General features: G+C 35.4%; 3 protein-coding genes across 4 annotated transcripts; all 3 read left to right on the top strand.

Moving 5' to 3' along the window:
* The first annotated feature begins 901 nt into the window (after positions 1-901).
* LOC147545618 (E3 ubiquitin-protein ligase BIG BROTHER-like) lies at positions 902-5459 on the top strand. Of its 2 annotated transcripts, none has more exons than XM_086633667.1 (8): positions 902-1285; positions 2343-2502; positions 2760-2994; positions 3792-3826; positions 4211-4255; positions 4656-4786; positions 4915-5023; positions 5135-5459. In XM_086633667.1, the coding sequence occupies exons 2-8, from the start codon at positions 2368-2370 to the stop codon at positions 5186-5188; spliced, it is 744 nt and encodes a 247-aa protein (XP_086489793.1). In that variant the 5' UTR covers positions 902-1285; positions 2343-2367; the 3' UTR covers positions 5189-5459. The 2 variants fall into 2 exon arrangements, with proteins under 2 accessions (XP_086489793.1, XP_086489794.1); XM_086633668.1 differs by having other exon boundaries at positions 1119-1468.
* Positions 5460-6791: 1332 nt separating this feature from the next.
* Positions 6792-10390, top strand: LOC147545617 (chaperone protein dnaJ 6-like). The gene is made up of 9 exons (XM_086633665.1): positions 6792-7230; positions 8044-8142; positions 8236-8337; positions 8442-8501; positions 9085-9191; positions 9265-9347; positions 9631-9721; positions 9814-10139; positions 10320-10390. Exons 1-8 carry the CDS (start codon positions 7129-7131, stop codon positions 10025-10027), a joined length of 858 nt encoding a protein of 285 aa, XP_086489791.1. The 5' UTR covers positions 6792-7128; the 3' UTR covers positions 10028-10139; positions 10320-10390.
* Positions 10391-11090: 700 nt separating this feature from the next.
* On the top strand, positions 11091-18497 carry LOC147545616 (folate-sensitive fragile site protein). Its single transcript, XM_086635956.1, has 11 exons — positions 11091-11289; positions 11364-11431; positions 12640-12721; positions 13650-13733; positions 14329-14368; positions 15156-15201; positions 15882-15940; positions 16675-16742; positions 17236-17316; positions 17426-17493; positions 18080-18497. The coding sequence occupies exons 1-11, from the start codon at positions 11234-11236 to the stop codon at positions 18163-18165; spliced, it is 738 nt and encodes a 245-aa protein (XP_086492082.1). The 5' UTR covers positions 11091-11233; the 3' UTR covers positions 18166-18497.
* Positions 18498-18736: the final 239 nt, after the last annotated feature.

Here is an 18736-nt window from a genome sequence, read left to right as displayed (position 1 = left end):
GGAGTCGGGCACCAGACTTCGATGGCTATTAGGGTAAGCGGATTAATCCGACGGATAATTTTGAAATTTGCCTTACCCATTGGCCTACCAAACCCATTAAGAAACTCGGGTATGGGGGGAGTAGGGGATAAGTTCATGACTTAAAAACTTCACTTCTTCCTCTCCATTTATAAAGCCTCCTAATACTATTCCTAATTCTAAAAAGACAACGTGGGACTAAAACTAGAAGTTATTTGTGTTCTTCTTTTTACGAATTTACTCCCGCATTGAAAATTAATGAAGAAAAGAGATTGTGATAATTTAAATTTATCCCACTTCTTGCTCCCTTAAAGTCAAGCACTACTTAACTAACCCAGTCAGAATTCTCTTATGCCATTGCAAACCAATATATTGGGTTCTTGTGATTGCCTTAAACATATTTTTTACAATCTCAACTAGCCCTAACAACATGAACGGTTGGACTTTATCAATTCAAAAAATTGATGTAATTTGGTTGGTTATCAATGCGTGATGCTAAATAGGTGAGAGTAGAGATTTTAACCCATACTCGTCCACTAAAATTTGACGGACTAAGCGAATTGTGTCCGAGACAGACGCAGACTGTCGCGGTCCTTGTTGGGGTCGAGTGCGGGTGGGCGAATTCGGGTTGATGGACATAATTCCCACCCTTATCACCATACCACTCACCACGGTAGAAAAGATTGGCGATGAAAAAGATGAGAGAGAAAAGGGGGAGAGGGTGGGCGTTGTTGGCCCACTGAAACAGCCAGATGGCATATCTTGGGAAGTGGACCCCGGCGCGACGATGACGGAAAAAACGATTAAATTATAGTTTTGTCGTTTCTAATATATCGCGAGAAATTATAACTGAAAAAATCAAATAAAAACAATTTCTCGTTTTGTCACTCACTCACTCTTTTTATCTCTCTCTCTCTCTCTATAACGTCGCGTGTCTTTTACTCAATATACACTCTTTCTTTCTTCCTTTCTCTGTAAACCCAAAGCATAAAAAAGACTCTTCTCTTGAAGACTAACCATTCCTAGAGAGAGAAACACAAACAACAACAACACTTCTAGAGAGAGAAACTAAAAGAGAGAGAGAGAGATTTGGTGGATTCACTTTCATGCTCTCTTCAAAGGAAGCACCACCACCACCGCCTCGGAGAACTCCACTTCTCTCTTCTTCTTCCTTCATTAGCTTTTCAGTTTCACAGATTCATTGTACTTCTTCTGTCTTCCAAACCGTATCTCTCCTTTGCTGAATCCTTCATAACAAACAAAGAATGTTGGTTTTTTCTCACATTTCAGCAATTTCTTTCATTTTTCTTATCTATCTTGTTATTAAAGTCCTTAATTCACTGTTTTCATTTCTTGTTTATATAGTCATATTGATCTACAGATGACCGATCTGTCAAATCTGCAGATTTTTCTGTGATTTATGAAATTACTTTGATAAATTTGCAATGTGGTATGAAATTCAGTATTTGTTCTTAGTTTTTGAGATCAGAAGGAGCTAGCTAGTTGATGTTGTTTTTTGTTTCTAATTTGATTCTTCTTCTTTTTTGCTTTTTAGCTTTTGTGTTAATAAACTTACTGAGATAATGTTAAATACTACTAGCATAGCATTTACTCTGCCCTAGAAAAACTGATAGGTCTTGGCGTTTCTGGTGGAAGAAAAAAAAAATTGGTTTGTTGAGATAACTTTTTAGCGTTACTGTTGCTTGAAGTTTCAAGAATCTTTTTAGATTAGGGTTGAAAACTGAAGATATTGAAGAATGCTCCTCCGTTAATGTCATTAATTTTAAGTGAGTTTAGAGTTAAGTAGTCTTGACAATGTAGATTCAGAAATACAGATCAAACTAACATTTATTTAAAATTCAGTTGTCCTTGGATCTAGAACATTGCGAATTTAGAACATATATATTTAGATTGTCCAAAATTTGAGGTTATTCTGTTAAAGTTCTAGTTATCTTTCGATAATTCTTATATCGAACTTAGGTTTTTCCGTTTTTCTTAGGATGATTTGCAATTGATCAATTCAAACATCAGGGTGAAATTTCTTTGATGTCTTTGATTGATACTGCACCAGTATGTATATTGAGATGATTTTTTTTTACAAAGGTAATATAGTATCTGTGTCTCGAACCTGAGACCTCGACAGTGGAAACCAACTTGGTCCACTCCAACCAAAGGTTTTGACATGTTTATTGAGACGATGATGGTGATCTTGGTCCACTTACACATGCAGTTGAAATTTGTTTACTTTATTACTGTTTTAGCTGAATAATTTTTTGCTTTTGATGTGATCATGCTTTTGATCTGATGGAGCTTAATTCTTGCAGATTTTTGACAGAAGTGTGGTTCACGATGAGCAGACAAGTAGAGTTTCATTACATAAATACTGGATTTCCCTACACAGTTACCGAAAGTTTTATGAATTTGTTTGAAGGTCTAACTTATGGTCAAGCGGATTTTTCTTTTCCAGGGCCAACGCATGATCAGGTAATACGGTGTGGATGTCGTTCTTTCTTTTACAAAATGCGATGGTTTATTCATCTTCTTTATACTAAACGTGACAACCCAAAGCCCTACTTGGGTTGGAAATTTGTGCTTGGGTTTTTTTCGTTATGGATTTATGTGTGAAAAAAAATCTTGTTTTTACTGTTTCTTTATATCCAACCGTCGTTTTGTGCTTCAAGTGAAGAAGCCTTCGTGTTGTCTTGTTCTTCATCTTCCTATTTTCCCTTCTTCCATTGTAGGAGTTCGCGTACTGGTCAATGCAAACAGGGTCTAACAAATTTAGCCCGTCTTTTTCCGGGAGTGCATACTATAATTACGGTCACCCTTATGCTGTAAATGACCTTGTACCAAGGGTGGATGAAGGTAGGAGGGTCTGGGAGAATTCTTCGATGGCGAATCCTGAAGTGTCAGAACCACTGATTATGCACGGTGGAGAAAGTTTTAGCATAAACCCACAATCTAGCCCTGAAGAATGTAAGTTGACTTGTTTCTAATAATTTAATTGATATTTCTCGTAATTTACTTCTACCATTGCCACATCCTTTGGTATTTATAAACACCATCTACAAATTACCATGCTCTCAAAGTTGTTTTCGCAACTTGACCAAATTTCAGGTGTATGTGTCGCAATTATCTTATTGATGAGCTTTTTGGATTACTGAAGTCAATAATAACAATTCCATTAGTATTCAGTTCATAATTTTATCACATTAACAGATAAACAGTAAGAAATTTATGTAACCTGTCTTCATAAATGGTTACTATTTAGGCATGACATTGCAGCTGTATTTTATATAATGGTTCAGTGGACCGTTGGTTTTCCAGGCATACAATGTTATTTGAAGTTAGCTGGGAAATTTTTGACGTGCGTAGTTACAAGTTGTATTGCAGTACCTCTATTCTCTATGCTCGTTGTACTTTACTTATGAGTTTGGGTTGAATGACTATGGTGCATCCAGTTATATCGATTTTCTGAAATGTGATGGATCATCTTTAAGAGAAGATCCCATCAAAGTGCCCTGGTCACATGATGAGTATGATTTTAGTTCATAGGTAAATCAGTACACGTTCTGAGATGTGGAGATACCAAGCAGATTAGTACATTGTAGTGCGTATTCAAATAATATAGGTGAACATGAGACTGTTTAGAATTATATCCAGTTTGTTTTGTCATGGTATTATGTCATCCTCATTTTACTCATTTTGTGTTCATATGGAAGTATGATTCTTTGTTATTTGTCTGTCTTAATACTTCCATCTCATGTTTGCAGGCATTAGGAGTCAGAATAACGGTAGTAGTCCTCAGGTCTGATGCTTTCTTTATCAGTCTTATGAGTATTTTATATTTGCAATATACATATGCCAACAAATGAATACAGACATGCATACATTGGTATAGCTGCGTCGCATAAAGCCATAAATAATATTAGTGCTTAAATATAGCATGTAATTCCGGAATTTGTCATTACAAAAGATTGTAGTGTGAAATGGATCATGGTCTGAAAAATCAATATTGATCTGAAGGGAATTTTTTTACAAGTGCTATCAGAGCTGGATACAATATTATTCGAAGTGGATCTAAAGCATGATTCGTTTGACATTTTCTGATGAGCAACTTATCTGGTTTGCATCTTATGAAGTTGCATATTGGCTGATTCTGATAAAGCTCTCCTTTTTGTATGATTTGCAGGTTATCTGGCAGGACAACGTTGACCCAGATAACATGACTTATGAGGTTTGTATACTGGGTCACACTTTTCGTATGTAGCTAAGATGTTAACAACCACATCTATGTATAATGCAAGTTATCAGCATATGATAAGAAACTGGTAGTGACAACTTACTAGCGAAGCTATTAAGAATGGACAACATGGATAATCATCAAAAAAATATCCCTCATTTGCTCACCATTTTATTCAATTATTTGAAGTATTTGTATCTAACTACCTCTAGGAATCTAATCTTCAAATCACATTATTAGGGGTCGAAAATAGTGTTCCTGTTTCAGCCTAGTGATAGAGGTTATGATGTGCATTCCTTTGTTTGCCCTCTATATTTTGATTTGAACTTTATAACTCACATTTATTTAAGTTCATATGGGTTTGGATGTCTAATGCCGAAAAGTTTATCTACAGGAGTTGCTTGATTTAGGAGAGGCAGTTGGAACTCATTGTCGAGGTCTTTCTCAAGAACTTATTTCGTCTCTACCTGTGACCAAGTATAAATGTGGCCGATTTTTTTCAAGAAAAAAATCACGTAGTGAACGGTAATATATTGATTCTTCTACTTATAATTCGAACCATTTAGTCATTTACTAGTGCATGGGTAGATACTTTTACAGTTTTGAAAATAACCTTGAGTTAAACCTTCTGAGTGTTTGTTGTTGGCAACCAGTTGTGTAATTTGTCAGATGGAATATAAAAAGGGAGAACGGCAAATGACTCTGCCTTGCAAACACGTCTACCACGCAAACTGCGGCTCCAAATGGCTTAGTATCAACAAGGTAGTTAACTAATTTAAGACGCCTTTAAAAATGGCCTTCTACTAGCGACCTTTTTATGTACTTCGTTGTGACTATCTGCTGATTAGTTTGATTATCTTTTTTCACTCTCAGGCATGTCCAGTTTGTTACACTGAAGTATTCGGTGACCAGAATTCTAAACATTAACAACTAACACGAACGGACGAGCAATGAGAAAAAGTTGTTTTCTGCTTCACAAGATGATGCAACATCTTCACGATGAATCCCCTTGTTTCTCTCTGGTATCGTTTTTCTTCCATACGAAAATCAAGTTAAGGGGGTTCGCTGATTGGGTTTCTTCTACTTTTCTTTCTTTTTTGTTTTTTTTTTCTTTTCATTTCTGGTGGTAGATGGAACCATGTTTTGTTTACAATAAGAGAATGTCAATAACAATTTCACATGGAATCTCTTATTGAGATAGACTGGTTAGAGCTTCTCCTTCAAAGTTTCTAGATGGGTTTAGATTTTAGAATATGTTGAAATGATATGGTTTTGATATACATAGTGATGTGAAAATCCTTGTCGGAGATTAATGGTCAAGTGATGACGGGCTAAACGGAGTAAGTAGGATTATATGTTTACGCATATCTGATGTCTAGGACATACTTGGATGATATATTTAACTAACTGTTGACAATTAAATGTTGTATCGTCTATTTGTTAATCCTCCAAAATCGAGTTCAGAGTCATTCCTAAGAGTAGAGGTAGCAAAATAAAGAAGCTTATGGCCTTATTTTGTGTTGTGTTCTAGATCATTGTATTCCCACATTGCATTTTCCATCTTGTGTTTTATTACAGATGTGGGTTTTGTGTGTCCGAATTTTGACTATGGTGAAGTGGAGAAGTCATATTTGAGTGTGCCAATCAAGTTTTCGTTTATCACCAAAAACAGTGTTACCAAATACTCCATCCCCCATCATTGTGTATAAACGACAAGATTTTCTTATTTAGAAAGTTAAGATTTTAAGTTTTATGGAGATGAATGTTAAAAAGTTGGTGTACTAGTATTATATATGAATCAGGGAAAATACATTTTGGTTTGTTTGAAAATAGTCTGAAGCGTTGAATACCGAAGAGGTAGATTTCTAGCTTACTGGTACTCATACCAGGTATCAGACAGGTATGCTTGCTACTTGCCAGTAACATTGATCAGGAATTGGACTAAATGAAGTAATAACTTGCTTCAAGAATTACCCTCATTTGAAAGCTGAGACTGTCGTGAAGAATGCGGAGTAGCTCAAAAACCATGAAATACTTTTGAGACAATAATAATAGAGCCACCGTAAATCCACGTTGATTTGGAAGAAAAATCTGAATTGACGATTGTGATTTTCTTGTGGAAAGAAATCCAAAGAAAGTTGATCCGCCAATCTGTATTATTGACTTGGATTTCTCTTCTCACTCGACTTTGACTTTTTGGTTGCCGGAGCATTTTCCATTTTGAACAACATATAAGACTTCTATCTATTGCAACTAAAACATATCTCTTCACTTACACTGTCCTTCGAAAAAAAGCACTAGTGGATCCACAAAAGTGATCTCAACGAGATCTTAAATATCTTTTATACTGAGGTTGAATTACTTGTTGCTAAACTGTCACTTTTCAGTTAGGTCAACATTTAAAATCTACTTCAAGTTCTTTGTGAGTGGGTACCATCAAAGACTGAATGTTGTTTCAGAATGATAGGAATAAACGACCCCAAGAGATCAAACACACTCTATTAAAGCATATGGTAGCTTATAGTAAAATGGGTTCTCAAAATTGGCTTTTAAAGATTGGAATGATGCCCAATATATTCAAATAAGAATGTAAAAGAGGTGTTTAATTGACAAAATCAGATTTCTATTCTTAGTCTTTGCTCCACCGTTGGATCTTCTATAAAATTGCAGTATCATTAAAGGCGGGAGAATCGAAAATTTAGGAACAATGGGAGAAGAGAAATGGCGGGAATATTAAGCTATAAAAACCTTTGATCCCAAATGTGGAGTTTTTAGGTTTTAAAAATCCTTTTCCGTGTTTTACCATTCACAAAGATACTACTATTATTTCTACAGATTAGCTCAATCTCGCTCTAAATCTTGCTGGAATGGCGAAGAAGAAAACTAGGGTTTCTTTGGAAAACGACGAGGAACATCAAAACCATGGAGATTTTGCTCAATCTTCCATGGAAAATAACAGCTTGTATGAGGTAATTACTCTTTTCTCTGTTTAACTTGTATTTCTCTACATATTTTTCATGAATCAAAGCCTTCATTTCATTTAATTTGTCAAATGTGAGTGGAAAAAAATTCTAATCTGATCATATACATTTGTTATCATCTCGAACGAGGGAGTGAAGTTTGAAACTATCGATTTTAACATGATTTACATTCATTGTTTCTTAGATAATTAGGGCATAACTCTCTTCTGAAAATCTTGTTTTGCGTGTTCTATGGTTTCTTTCTCATGTTTGAACTTCTCTTAATAATGGTATTAGTTAAAGATCATCATCATCTTCTTCTTGCCTCCCCTTTACTTGTGTGGAGCCACCTCAATTTTCTTTTTTAAACTGTATTTGACATCTACTTGTCTTTTATTTGATCCTTAACCAATCAACATTTTACGCTTAGGTTCATTTGGATAAGGTACATCTTTGATTGTCTATTCTTCTTACAAATTTTGCCTCCCAATTAGGGTTTTCTACTCATTTAATTTTCCTTCTTGTTCTTTAGATATTGAAATTCGATGACTTTATAAGTTGATATTTTGACATACGTGGTAGCTTTAGATTGACATAAGAATCGTGATACTTGGCCTGAAAAAGTTGGCTGCTGCCAGGCCAGGGGCTGACAAGGTCGGCCATTTTTTTTTCGTGTCAACTGTCATAAATGTATGCTTAACAAGGCGAACCCTTGGGTAGGTTTTGTATGATTCGAATGAAGATTGCTGTTTTTACGAGCACTTATACTTCTCACTCGTAATAGTGCAAGATAGGGTCACAAACAATTCATTGTCTTTGCAGATTCTAGGTGTAGAGAGAACAGCATCTCAACAAGAGATAAAGAAAGCATACCATAAGTTAGCATTACGTCTTCATCCAGATAAGAATCCTGGCGACGAGGTAAAAAGTTGGAACCCTGTATATTTGTTTTCTTGAACTTTTATCTACAAATGTATTTGTAGTTATCGTCTTGTTTTGTTTTTTCTTTAACAGGAAGCGAAGGAGAAATTTCAAAAATTGCAGAAGGTGATATCGATTCTTGGGGACGAGGAGAAACGGGCATTGTATGATCAGACCGGTTGTGTTGATGATGCAGTGAGTGAATCCAAAACGAATCTCAACGTGTCATATTCTGTTGATCCTAATTGATTGATCTAGAGGAAAATATAACATCATGTTGATTGTTTTGTGATCATCAGGATTTTGCAGGTGAAGTTGCTCAAAATCTGCAAGAATATTTTCGAACACTGTACAAGAAGGTAAAATTTGTTTATGGTGTGTTTGGATGGCGGACTCATGAATCCGTGGATTCATGAGTCCTTGGGATTCATGATTCCACGGATTCATGAATCCTAGCAATATTTTTTGGCTTGTTTGGCAACTAAGAATCCTATGATTTATTATTATTTGAGTATTTTTAAACGTCTTTAGAAAAAATATGATTTTTGAAAAAAATCATGATTTTGAAAAAAATCATGATTTTGAAAAAAAATAATGATTTTGTAGAAGGAAATACTTTTTTGTTGATTTTAAGTTTGAAATTAAGGTTCATTAATCCAATCCTAGCAAATCCTAGGGGGTAGGGTGGGATTTTGGTCCAACACAAATTTTGGAATTAGGAATCCTTAGGATTCAAGAGTCCTAGAATTCTTGGTAGCCAAACAGACCAAGGATTCATGATTCCTACCAAATTCCACTTTTGATAGGAATCCTACTTAGGAATCCTGCAACCAAACACACCATTAATTATTTTTCGGGACACTGAAGAGAAACTTCATCAATTTTCAATTTCTAAGTAGTTCGTGGTAGTCTATTGATTAAGCGATTAACTCTCTTTTATAGGTTACTGAAGCTGATATCGAGGAGTTTGAAGCTAATTATAGAGGATCTGAATCAGAGAAAAATGATCTGAAGGATCTATATAAGAAGCACAAGGGTAATATGAACAGGTACAAGAAGCTACAAATCTTTATCAAGTTATTTGAGGAGTCTGATTATTGATTATAGTGACTATTTTGACAGGCTTTTCTGCTCAATGCTGTGTTCCGATCCTAAGCTGGACTCGCACCGTTTTAAGGATATCATAAATGAGGCAATAGCAGCTGGTAAGGGCTCTTACTACCCGAGCAATTTCTTTTTAGTAATGCTGGATTAAAAGATCGTTAAATGGATATATTTGTAAGGCATTGACTTTAAAACTTATAGTGAAGATCAAATTGTTCTCCTTCTGTATCTTTTCAGCATTACCGATGTCGGTAATAGTAACTTTTTTTTCCCAAGGATTACATTGTAGGAGCAATTATACTATTTGATCATTAATTCTATAATAACTTGATAATTCTCCAAGTTTTTATGTAATTTTTATGAGTTAATTCTTCTCTTTAATAGGGGAGCTAAAGGAAAACAAAGCCTACAAAAAGTGGGAACAGACAGTTAATGAAACAAAACCTCCGACAGATCCTCTAAAACGTCGAAGAAAGTAAGTTATGTGTTACCCAAATATTCATTGTATTTGTAGATTGTGATTCAACATTCTTTCTGAAAACATTCGTCTTTCAAAACTTGTTTCAGGTCCAACAAACAGTCAAAGTTAGAAGAAGATAATCTACTTGCAGTTATAACTCAGCGCCGAAGCCAAAGGAAAGAGCAGTTTGACTCTATGTTCTCGTCAATGGTGTCAAAATACAATGGAAGTAAGTCGGAGATGGAACCATCTGAAGAAGAGTTTGAAGCTGCACGAAAGAGGCTCGAAAATAAGCAGACTAAGAAGGGAAGACACAAATAAGTAGAGCCTTCCAAAAGTACTCTAGTTGAACTTTAGATTGCTATCATCCTTCTGTTTATTTGTCATTTTCTCTGTGTATTCTGTGCAACAATTTACATTTTAAGTTATATAAGTTGAGAGATGCTAGAATCACAAAAGATTTTGACAAAAAAAGTTCCCAGCTGATGTGGCGGTTGTGATTTTCATCTCTCAACGGCCTAGATTTGGTCCAAGTTTGAAACCACACCCGCCACATCAGCTGGGAACTTTTTTTTGTCAAAATCTTTTGTAACTTTATCATTTCCCATATAAGTTTGTCTGTGATCTCTCTCTGAAATGCTTTAGAAATGAACACTGAAAAAAATGACAGATCAGTCAAAATGTTATACGACACAAGCATTCGGTAGGCACCAATGATTATGTTTACCCCCATCTCCTCTTCAAGTCGGAGAGTTGTCGCCAATAGACTGGCATTGTAGGCAACCCTCTAAACAAAATAATTTTTCTTCCTACCACCACCATCGGCTGACCACCACCATTGCCATTATCTACTCTCTTTAAGATTGATTTAGACCCGACTGAAACAATAGGCTCTCAGTCGATCGTAGGAAAGACAGAGAGAAATGGTGGTGATTGTGGTTGGCCAGTGACGATGGGAGGAGATGAGGAGAGATGAATGGTGGTGGTGGTGGGTCGAGGACGGGGGACAAAGTTCGAAATGGGGAGGGTGCTTACAGACCCACCAGCTAATAACATGTTTACGGGGTGTTTTTAGCAGTGCCCCCTGGGCGGAATGTGAGGAGTAAGTCGAGTTACCAATAAAGAAGGGGAATCAATACTTGGTTGCCCAAGTGGTTCAAAATATTAGACACAAACTCCAAAAACCTAGAGGTCCTAGGTACGATTCCTACGGAAGGTGGAATCCATGTTATTGAACTTATGTTATTAAAAGGTATAAATAATGTAAATAAATCGTAGTCGATTTCTCAATAAAAATAAAAAACAAAGAAGGGGCATCTTCAATATACTACTTTTACGAGGAGTAAATAGAAATAACCCAAAAATAAAACCCTGAAAAAACCGTCAAACCTAGAGAGATATATAACTTCGAAGGAGATACTAATTAGATGATCTGGGACAAAATCTAATCGCCACTAGAATCCTGTTCTTTATTATTAACTCTTTCTCTAGAAACCCTAAAAAAGTTTAGGGTTCAAAGTAATAAAAATGGCGTCTTTTGGTTCTATGAAATCTGCTATCTTCCAAAAGGAAGAACGAAAACAGTAAGTGTTCTCTACATTTCAATCAACACACGTTTTCCTTTGGTGATATTCCTATCTAAATTGATCTTTCTCAGACAGTATCAAGATCATATTCGAGGGCTAAACGCATTCGATCGTCATAAGAAGTTCCTGAAGGATTACGGTGAGATAATATTTTTTTTTTTCCTTTGATTAGTTCAGTTTGTGATTTTAACTATTATGAGCTGGACGATTAATTGCTCTTTGTTCTCTACTAATTTTGAGCTTTTTGTTAAAATTAATTAATCTCTAAGTTGGCTATTATATGCTTCAGAAATGAGGTAATAAATCTCCAGTTTCAATCTTTATGGTTGCAATGTGCATTTTACCATATGTGGATCTCACTTCTATATGTATGAATAGACTATTCGATAGTTCGAACTTATTTTCATTTTCTTCCATTCAAATGATATATTTGAGCTTTGGGGGTTCACCTTTATATAGGTTCTCTATTACGTTTGTTTAATTTAATAATTCTGGTATAGAAAGTCCCAAATTCTGAACTTCCACTGCATGAATTTCGTGAAATATTATTGGCATGAAGGTTCAGAGACAGTCTGACTACTCCATGTGAACTTTGAAAAGGAAATCATTGAGAAGGCGAGTTACTTGCCAACAATAATTATGTAGAGAAGAAAGTTTTTGTTTCTCGTGATAGTTCTTTACTTCTCTGATTAATTCGGTGTCTTGGATGCTAGAAACGCTTCTCCTTGTTGAAAATGAGTACATTGGAATGAAGGGAAACTAGAAAAGAGAAATTTGCATTCATCTGGTAGATTGGATCAGAGCTCGACCTGGTTGATAGATCAGTTACCAACTATTGTGCGACAACTGGATTACCTTTATTTAGTAATTAAAAATGGAGACTGATAAAGCAAGACAAATAACGAGCTATTTATTTGTTGGCTATTAGTGTCCTAAAGCAAAAGGATGGTGAACAATCTCCTTCGTCAAAGAAAGAAGGGGGCTACACACATCCATACATTTCCATATGTCATGTCATGTCATGAGTACTTTTCGGTTTGATGACATAAAAACAATGCAATCCTAATTCCACGATGCAAATGCGTCTGTGACTAACTTTAGAACATACTTGTAATGAGTAATTGAATTAATATTGGAATACTGTTACATCTGTGAGGTGCTGACTAGGTTTGCTTACCTTTATCTTCTCTAGTTCTTCTCGTCGTTGAAGTAAGAACATGCTACTGGTGTGAGACATAGATTTTTTTTTTACTGAAAACTGTTTCATATCTTGTCAAGAATTTATCCGCCAAACTGCCAAAGTTTAAGGGACAGGATTGTTTCACTAAATTTTATATTTTTCTACAGTTGATATTTATGGTAAAGGAGGAAAGATAAATGAGGTTTTGCCTTCTAAAACTGATCAAGATACTCTTCGAGAGGGTTATAGGTATGATCATCTTCTCACTGTTGTAGAGTGTAACTCTCTTCATAGGTGTAAATACACAAAGTTTATATTTTCTTTTGTTTGAATTGTAAAATTTCTCAGGATAAAGTAATAGATACATACTAAAGGGGGTACTACAACTCCGTACACCTAAAGCAAATCAGAGGAAAACAGAAACTAAGATGAAGGAATTTAGAACAATTGGCCAATGATTAATGATTTCTGTTAGTAGGGCATTAATATCTATGATTCAGGGTTTTGTCTCTAATGCATAATTTGTTCATACTTGGAGTTAGGTTGGTTGAACAAAAGCACACTAACCATTTTTAGTGAGATGTTTTACTGTGATCTATAAGTAAGAACCAAAAAGTTTCTCCATAGAGCTAGGGCTTGCAACTGTTTCAGGTTCCAGTGACTTATTAATAGTAGCTGTCTGAAGAACTTTTATGTCCATTATGAAACAAATTGCCATTCCATTTACTTTTCAGGTTTGATTGGAATATGCTGGTCTACAATAGTACAATTTAACATCCCTGATAGATATAGATATTCAGTATATTTTCTATCCATATAAATCACTCCACGTTAAAGGATATCATACAAGAATTGGTGCAATCTGTGTGACTCAAATTTTCTTAATATGTTCTTTTTTTACTTCCCAAAAAAATCTACCAGAACAGTCTACAGATCTGTTTTGTGCTATAGTTAGGAGATATTACTTGAGATGTTGACTTCGGTTGATACTTACTCATGATGCTTTGTTGAAGCAGATTACATCCGGAGTTTGTTTTTTTTTTTTGGTTGGATTGTAAATGGCTTTTAGTGGGTTCTAATTATGTTCTAAGTTTGGGATGTAGCTTGGTTTACTCGATATTCCTTCAGTTTCCTTTCCAATGAATCTACTTGGTAAATAGGTTATAACTTTTTGCAGGTTCATCCGCTCGGAGGAAGATGATATGGATCAGTCATGGGAGCAAAGGCTGGTGAAGCGTTATTATGACAAGCTTTTCAAAGAGTATCCTTTGCAAAGAGATTGTGTACGAAGTATTACATGCTTTCTCCTTGTGGAATCTAATAGTAATAATACGCTAATAGGAAAAGTTATATTTTGCGTTCCTGAATTTAGAAAATGAAGTTGTTTCCAGCAATAATATGTTGACATAGGAGGGCTTGAGCTTCATCTTTCTATTTGATTCTGAATAAATTTGTTTAGGTAATTTCTCATAACAAATTCTATGTTAATGTACTCTTTTCAAACTTGATTCTACTATTACAGTCTATATTTGTTATGGTTAATTAACTTAACTGAAGTTCCTATCTCCTACCAAAAAGTACAAATACTGAATTATAACTATGTGTTTCAACACTTTCAGTTTCTCGTTGATTAAGTCTACCAGTATTTCATGTAGTAAATACATATTAAAGGCAGATGGTATTTATGAATGTAGCCTAAAGTTTCAATCTCTTAAGTTAGCTAACCCATTTTTTTCCCTTAAAACACAAAAAATACCATTTTATTACTCTTTTATTGTGTTTTTATTCTTCTCCCACAAGATCTTTATATTCTTCTTCTACATTTTTATGTTCCTTGACCTTAAAACTTGGTGAAGATACTGCATTGCAGATATGTCACATTACAAGAAGGGAAAAGTAAGTTCAACTTTGTTCATGGATTTCAATGCTGAGTTCTTTATATTTCTTCATTCTTATTAAGCTGATCTCGGTGCAAATGAGCATTTTTTTATGTAATTTTGTTGTTACTTCTGACTAAGGACATTCATGATTTTTGATGATGTGTAAGCCACCGTGTATTTCTGGCGATGGCTGTTCACTTCTTATTACGGGGAAACATGAGGTGTCATCATTGATTAGTTTCATCGTGTTGAGAGAATCCTTAGAGATCAAATATCCATCCTCCCATTTTATTCCACTCTGCTTGTTTTGCTGATTCCCTTCTACAACCCTTATTTCCCATGTCCGGTTTTCTATTTAATACGAGAACACTGTGGTTAGTACTTACATGTGGGGTCCAGTTCCTCATTTTGATGGCATCTCCAATCTCTTTTCTGAGATCTCTTACTATTCTTGGATGAAACTGTTCAGAATTCCTGGGACAAACTGTCATTCTTGATGGTGGGGCAGTGGGCATTCTTCTTTCTAAGAAGTGCAGCTAAGATATTTAAGATTTTGACACATCTCAGATTTTAGTTGGTATTTCATTGTTACCTTATATTGGTTGGCGATACCAAACTTTGCATTACGAGTACAAAAATGAAAGAAAATCAGTAGCGCTTGGCAGGCCGTTTTCATTTTATTTGAACCTGTTGAAAACTTTTGAAAGATGGTTCTTGAATCACATACTTGGCATGCATGCTTTCGGTATACATGTGTCCTCATAGTGAAGTAGCTTTTCTGATTTTGGGTTTATCATGCACAGATTGGTCTAAGATGGAGGACCGAAAAGGAGGTCATATCAGGGAAAGGTGAACCGAACTATTTACACTTGTCCTTCTGTTTTCGTACTTCTTAAGGTGTGGCGCCACTCAGAATTTTGTGCCAAGCTATATATAATATAAGATATACATATTTGATCTAGCATAAGGTTATAAAACCTTCATATATTGTTCGTGGTTAGGGAATATTGACACAAAAATATGATAAAAAGTAGTAGAAAAAATCACAAATATTTATATGATTAGATGAGTTCCTAGCATGTTATGCCCTAGTGTGCTGAAGATGATCTCTCTCGTGATATTCACACAAGTATCTAAACTATGAAGTTTTTTTCATAGCGACTTAGTCGCATGCTCTGGCTGAACAGAAATTCCAGAGTGCATATTTAAATAGATGTGTCCAAAGGTTGTTGAAACTCTTCCATTTATTACTGTTTGGTTTTATTACTTTTTGATGAGCACACAATGTTGAAAATCTTGTTAATTGTAGACTTGTAGTTATCCGTGTATTACTGCAAAAGCTAGTAATATTCTTGTGTCTTCAGTCCCTACTGGCAATGCGGGCAGCTCGAAGTGTTCAAACTGGCCAATTCGTAATCACCACTGTTGTTATTTTTCTTGATCCTTCATGTTTATCCTCGGAGAATATTTTTTCCTGGATCCATAATCGCAGTTAGACTTAAATCCTTCTCTCTTAATTCATGTTACAGGGCAGTTCATCTGCGGCAATAAACACTGTAGTGAAAAAGACAGCTTAGCAAGTTACGAGGCAAGCCCTTTCTACTAATTTACCCTTAGTATGGGCTGATTTTTATGAATGTTCTTTTCAGATGTTTTTTTCTTCGAAAAAGCAGCATTAAATTAAAAAAGCCAAAAGGCAGAGAGTTAATACAAGAAAGCTATGGAAAATATGAAGGGCTGTTACAGCTCCAAAGACCCAGAGCAGAAAGAAAAACTTCTCACAGAAGGAACATACCCATTGGACACGAAAATATGCAAATTATAACTCATTAGCTTTTATGTCTGGAAGCCACATGTATATCTTGATTCCTGTAGTAGTTGCTTTCACTAAATCCATCTGATCTTCAAAAGTCCTGCTGTTTTTCTTGAGGATAATCACATGTTAAAAAGATCAGCATAATCATCTCATATTATACTGCCGAGGTAGATTAACTATCATATAGGTCGGTCCTTCACAACTGCCGAAACAAAACACAAGAAAGCTAGAGATGACATTTGTTGATTTAATACCAAAAGAGGTAAGGGCGGGAGAAGATGAATAGAAAAAAATGGTATATGATTTTTTTTCCTCACATGGCAATTTTATTTTCTTGTCGGGAGATGTTAGAAAATAAAACCACCACACCCTTGAGAACTTACCTGCAAAGGAAAACAATGCTTGCTTTCCATGAACAAGAACTCGACATATTATATGTTCATTAGGTATCTGACGAGGATATTCCTTGCAAGCTCTTCACTCTATATCCTTAACCGGTTTTGTAGGTTAACTTCTCTTACGTTGAAGCTGGAGAAAGCAAACAGGCTCTCGTGAAATTGGTGGCTTGCAAGAGGTGAGTTGGTAAATTGGGTACTTACCTAGATTGGTCTACCAACTTTGGTCTGTCGTGGCGTGCACTTTCATTCCGTGAAGATGAAGTGGTCCATGTTCTCATTATTTATCGTTAGAAGGGGATCCATATCCTAAAAAATAAGATTGGTTATTGGATGCTCATATTTCTTATTCTGGGGGATCCAGAATGAAAAATGCACTAGGGAAGTCATAGTCATTTCGGGGTTGCAGATAATGGATTCTTAATTCAGACTTATTTTATGTCTCGCTCAAATGGACTTATTATCAACCCTTAGTCAGCGATTCAGGAATCAGGATGAGTCAGACCTACAAGTCAGACAAAAACACACACTTTGAAATCAATCAGAGATTCAGAGTCGGACCACTTGAGCCATTTAGACGAGTCGGATCTGAAAAAACCACTATAGTGTTTTGTTATTACATGGGTATTGAAATGCTGGTTAACATGTTGGTCGATAATGTTGTCGCTGAAGATGTGCAGAGAAACTTTCGTACAGAAGGCAGAAAGAGAAAGAGCAAATAGCAAAAAGAGAGGAGAGTAACAAGAAAAAGAGGTAACAACTAGATTCTTCTGGTTTCGATATAAATTGATCTTAGATGCAGTATAAAGCAATTATTTATGGGTTTTCTCTCTGCAAGGACTGACTTTGGGTGTAATTTTAGGGAAAGAACTGGAAGTGATAGTGATACCGATGAGGTATATGACAAGAGCGAAAAGAAAAGGAGAAAAGGTTTCCTCTTCCTACTGATTGTACTTTTGCTTTATATTCAAAAGTTCTAAGTTAAGCTGGCTAATATGTCTTAACGGGGTAATTTTTGTATTGTGTGCCCTGAACTTCTGATTACGCGGCCTCAAGTGCATCAAACCTTGTGCCAAATTCTTGTCACTAAAAAAAATCACTTCCAAGTTCCACAAATAAACGTTTCATGAGTGGGAATTATTCTCGCTATTACTTTTTTATTTCTTCATTATGAATCTTTTTAGTGGAAGAGAGAAATATATGCTAGTTCTTGGACCATCTGTAACAAAATCAAACTTCGTACTTGGAAAATCTGTAACAAAATTAGATCGAAAGTAATAGTGAACATTTTCATGTTCTTTTTAGTAAAATGTCTTGTACTAACCTAAGTAGAGAATCACGTTAGGCAAATGAAGATGTCTTGAATTTGTTAGAATGAAATTTGGTCCTAACTTAGTTTTTCGTCGCTCAAGTGCCCCTCGGTTGTCAAAATCAGTTTCCTTTTCTACTGTTTCTTTATCTTGATTTATAATGTTGTCATTTCGGTGGCTTTACATGGTGGATTTCATGTGATCAGGGAAGAAGCAATCAACTTCAACAGATGATGAGAAGGATGATGACCATGACAACTTTAACGAGTATCTCGAGGGAATGTTTCCGTGATCTTAGCTCAGTGTCTGTCGTATGCCAAAATGAACAAATTATGTACAAGAGTAACATGGTAACGTATTCACAAGAAAATTGTTCTTTTATCATCTTACGTTTCAAGTACTATTTCGTGTCTAAAGCTGGCCTCGTCTTATATTGACATTGAAAGTGAAATTTATCGGCGTAAAAGACAGCTGAAACAGATCCTTCAGAGTTTTCCTTGACCTTAATAATAGAATGATAGAAAGTGTAGAGTGAAGGAGCTTGTGCTGTGAGCGAATGCTTGTAAAGTTGAATACTTGATGTCAAGGGTTTCTTTTATAGATCATCTCATATTGGTTGTAAAAGTTGGAAACGAATTCCGCAGCCCAAGTGTTGGACTATACAAAAAGGATATTTGATGAGGTGGTGTTTATCATTTTCCTAGTGTCTGATACATGAGTTAAAATGAACCAAAATTAATCTGACTCAGTTATTTAGACGAGTGAGGCATCACTAGTCAAACACAAAATATATTCGGAATCCGATTTCCTTTGAGAAAGAAAAACAGATACCATCTTAGTTGTGGTTTATAGTCAGCTTCCAT

Source organism: Eschscholzia californica, unplaced genomic scaffold, assembly GCF_041429995.1.
Source record: "Eschscholzia californica isolate CP2 unplaced genomic scaffold, dmEscCali1.0.p SCAF_4, whole genome shotgun sequence".
Lineage (NCBI taxonomy): Eukaryota > Viridiplantae > Streptophyta > Magnoliopsida > Ranunculales > Papaveraceae > Eschscholzia > Eschscholzia californica.
The sequence above is the reverse complement of the archived record's forward strand: the minus strand, read 5'-3'. Positions and strand labels throughout refer to the sequence as shown.